Source organism: Branchiostoma floridae, chromosome 3, assembly GCF_000003815.2.
Source record: "Branchiostoma floridae strain S238N-H82 chromosome 3, Bfl_VNyyK, whole genome shotgun sequence".
NCBI lineage: Eukaryota > Metazoa > Chordata > Leptocardii > Amphioxiformes > Branchiostomatidae > Branchiostoma > Branchiostoma floridae.
The window spans coordinates 21,410,257-21,413,315 of NC_049981.1; the positions used below are offsets into that span (position 1 = coordinate 21,410,257).

Here is a 3,059-nt window from a genome sequence, read left to right on the forward strand (position 1 = left end):
TCTGGATAGTCTGAAACGCCATTTACCGCAGTGTGAAAGACAAATTTTGCTGGCCGACGAAGCTGAATTAAATGACATTTTATTAGAGAGAAAAGTTTTTTTGGGCGACGACCCACGGCCCCAATATTTCGCTATGTCGTCCTGAGCACCCGCAAGGCGCAAGCTAAGTTTGACACTGACTGAATCTGTATAAGTGAAAAGGTTTTTGAGGGCGACGCTTCCGCAGGACATCTTTACTATGTTTAGCGCCGAAGGCAGCGAGGCTCCGCGAAATTTTGAAATCTGGACCCTTTGAAACGCCATTTCCTGCACTTGTCAGGGGCTCTATCTGGCATTTGACTTGTTACGAAGAATTCCTTGGTAACGCTTAACGGTGAATTCGTGATAACAAATAACGGTTAACGTTGAATTAAAACGACCAATAACGCTTCACGAATAATATACCGATAACGCCTAACGGTGAATTAAAGTGGGTCGGTAACGATTAACGGTGAATTAAAATGACTCGTAACGCTTAACGGAAAAAGGCATGCAGACCCTCTCGCATTGTCAGATTCAAAAGAATCGAATTTTCGACCGGACCTCTGACCTTCTTCAGCGTAACTGATAACCATTGGGGAATTGTCACGTGGGCAATGGGTGAAAGGTTACATATCGACACAGATGTTTTCTGCTATTTTCGCCGCCATTTTACTTGGGTCGCTGCCTCACTGCGACCGGGAAGTTTGGCAGAGCGCTTAAGGAGTTTGTTTGTTTGTTTTTTGTTTTTATTCATTTTACCACGGGTGACATATCGAATTATCTTGGAGCTTTTCAATGTGCCCTATGTACATAGATATCAAATAAAGTAACATTTCAGAGAGTTTCATAGATAAAGTAAACTCGTCTTTTTATGCTTTGTATGTTTTATTCTGTTTTCAGTCATACTTTTACATTTTGTATCATATTCCAATTTTGAAATCAACGGTTACACAAATCCACTCAACGTTGTAGTGAAGTCGCAGCGCTATCGCTGTCTAGTGGAATGGGGGGGGGGGGATTGATGTCTCACCTTTATTCACATGTAGTTTGCGAGTATTAGACAAAAAGCACATGCTTATACAAAGTCTTCAACTCAACAACATAATACAAGCGTAACAAGACCATAGCATGTCCAGGTCAAAAGATACAAAATTGAAGTTCTGCTGCAGTACCAAGGTCACAAACTAAGGGCCCAAAATCGACCTTGACCTTCGTCTTCCCAACAACTACCCACATACCAAATATTTTTTTGTAATACATCCAGAGGTTCTAAAGTTATCCTGACCACAAACATCCGGAAACACAGACAAACAAACAGACACGTCAAAAACTTAATCTCCATTTCTCATGGAGGTAATAAACAAAATGTCAACCTACAGTTATACATCTCTCACCTTTACTGCTCCACGTGAAGGCCACCCGATGCCACTGTTTCTCCTCCAGGCCCTTCGCGGTCTCCACGTGCTCCCCTAGCATGTACAGCCTCAGGGATCGCTTCACCTCCAGACGGAACACGTTCTTGAGCCCCACGCGGTACGACAGTATGGTTCTCCGCTTGGCCGTGTCGTACGGCCTGAGCCACATGGTGATGGTGAACTCCTTACACTGCGGGAACGCCCTGCCGAACAGCTCCGTGTAACGGATAGGGTCGATCTGCCGGAACTCCAGACGAGAGTCGTACGCGTTGCCTGTAAAAATGCACAAGAAATGTATCCTTACCCATTTGATAGGAGACACACGCACATTTTATCACTTCCTGTGCACTAGTTAGATATTGTAGAGATACTCGTCTTAACTTAATTGTGCCTCACAAATGTATAATGTGATAGGAGACGTAAGTAAGCTTTATCGCTCCGTGTGCAATAGTTGTAGATTGTAAATCTATTAATCTTTGTACCTTAGTATTTGACAAATGTACTATTTGTTTTAAGCATAGATAGAATATTAAGATGAACAAACAACACAGAACAAAATCAAGATGCAATAATATCAAATACTTGTGTGTCCGTGCGTAGACGTTTAGTTACCTTTGACAAGAAAATCATATTTTGGGTAGCGTTTGCATGTAGATATGTTTGTATGTATGTGATTTAGCAACTCCGGAAAAATGCCTAAATGGATTGTCTTGATATTTGGTATATGGTCATATCTTGATCCCACAAGCAGCTTCTTATTCCATATATATACATCATGTTGACCCACAGACATGACATTTTTCACATTTCGAATCTACATGTACATGTCCTCTTTAATAAGCTTTCGAGCAAAAGTTTGGTCGCTGGGCGGTCGTAGCGCGATCGCAGCCTCTAATAGAAAGGGGGGAGGGGGCGTTACAGCCAGCTTTACTCTCCTTGAGAGCGCAGATGACCTTCTGTGTTCACCTTACCTGTAGCCCCAGAGTGTGATATATAAGATTTACAGCCTTGTGAACACGGCCTGGGAAGATGGGGTCACCGTCAGAAAATGTCAACCTCCGTCTAACCTTCACGGCACATACATCATCAAGTTCACGGAGATATATGTCTCCTACTAGATTAGAGTGAGTAGAGAGGGTTTTTTTCACCTCCTTGAAATGGTGTAGATTTGAGCGTATGTGTGTGTGAGAGAGAGAGGGTGTGTGTGTGTGTGAGTAAGTGTGTGTTTGTGTGTGTGTGTTTGTGTGTGTGTACATGTGTGTGTGTGTGTGTGTGTGTGTGTGTGCCTGTGTGTGTGTGTGTGTGTGTGTGTCTGTCTGCCTGTGTCTGTCTCTCCCTATCTCTCTCTCTCTGTATGTAAGAAAGATTGGTGATTTGCATATTTTGAGACTGTGTCCTGTTAACGTGTGAACTATGAACACTAAGTAAGCTCAGTTAAAACGGCACTGCCCTACCTATACATGTCCTGCCGTTCCACTCGAAGCCGCCCCCGCAATGGCAGAAGTATCCGTCAGGCCTGTTCAGGCAGACCGGGGTTTTGTGGTAGTTCGCCCGACACCTGTGTCTGTACTTCTCTTTCTCTGTGCGTAATAAAATCACAGAAAAAGGGATATGAGCATCAAA

At 43.3% G+C, this 3,059-nt stretch overlaps 1 protein-coding gene across 3 annotated transcripts in view; it reads right to left on the reverse strand.

The window, feature by feature from the left end:
• The window catches only part of LOC118412124 (adhesion G protein-coupled receptor L2-like), a 64,360-nt gene that overhangs the window by 38,139 nt on the left and 23,162 nt on the right, over positions 1-3,059 (reverse strand). For all 3 annotated transcript variants that reach the window (XM_035814769.1, XM_035814770.1, XM_035814768.1), the window contains exons 3-4: positions 2,891-3,016; positions 1,416-1,709 (exon numbers count right to left, since the gene is read on the reverse strand). In XM_035814769.1, coding sequence (XP_035670662.1) covers positions 1,416-1,709; positions 2,891-3,016 — 420 coding nt within the window. The remainder of the gene's footprint in view (positions 1-1,415; positions 1,710-2,890; positions 3,017-3,059) is intronic.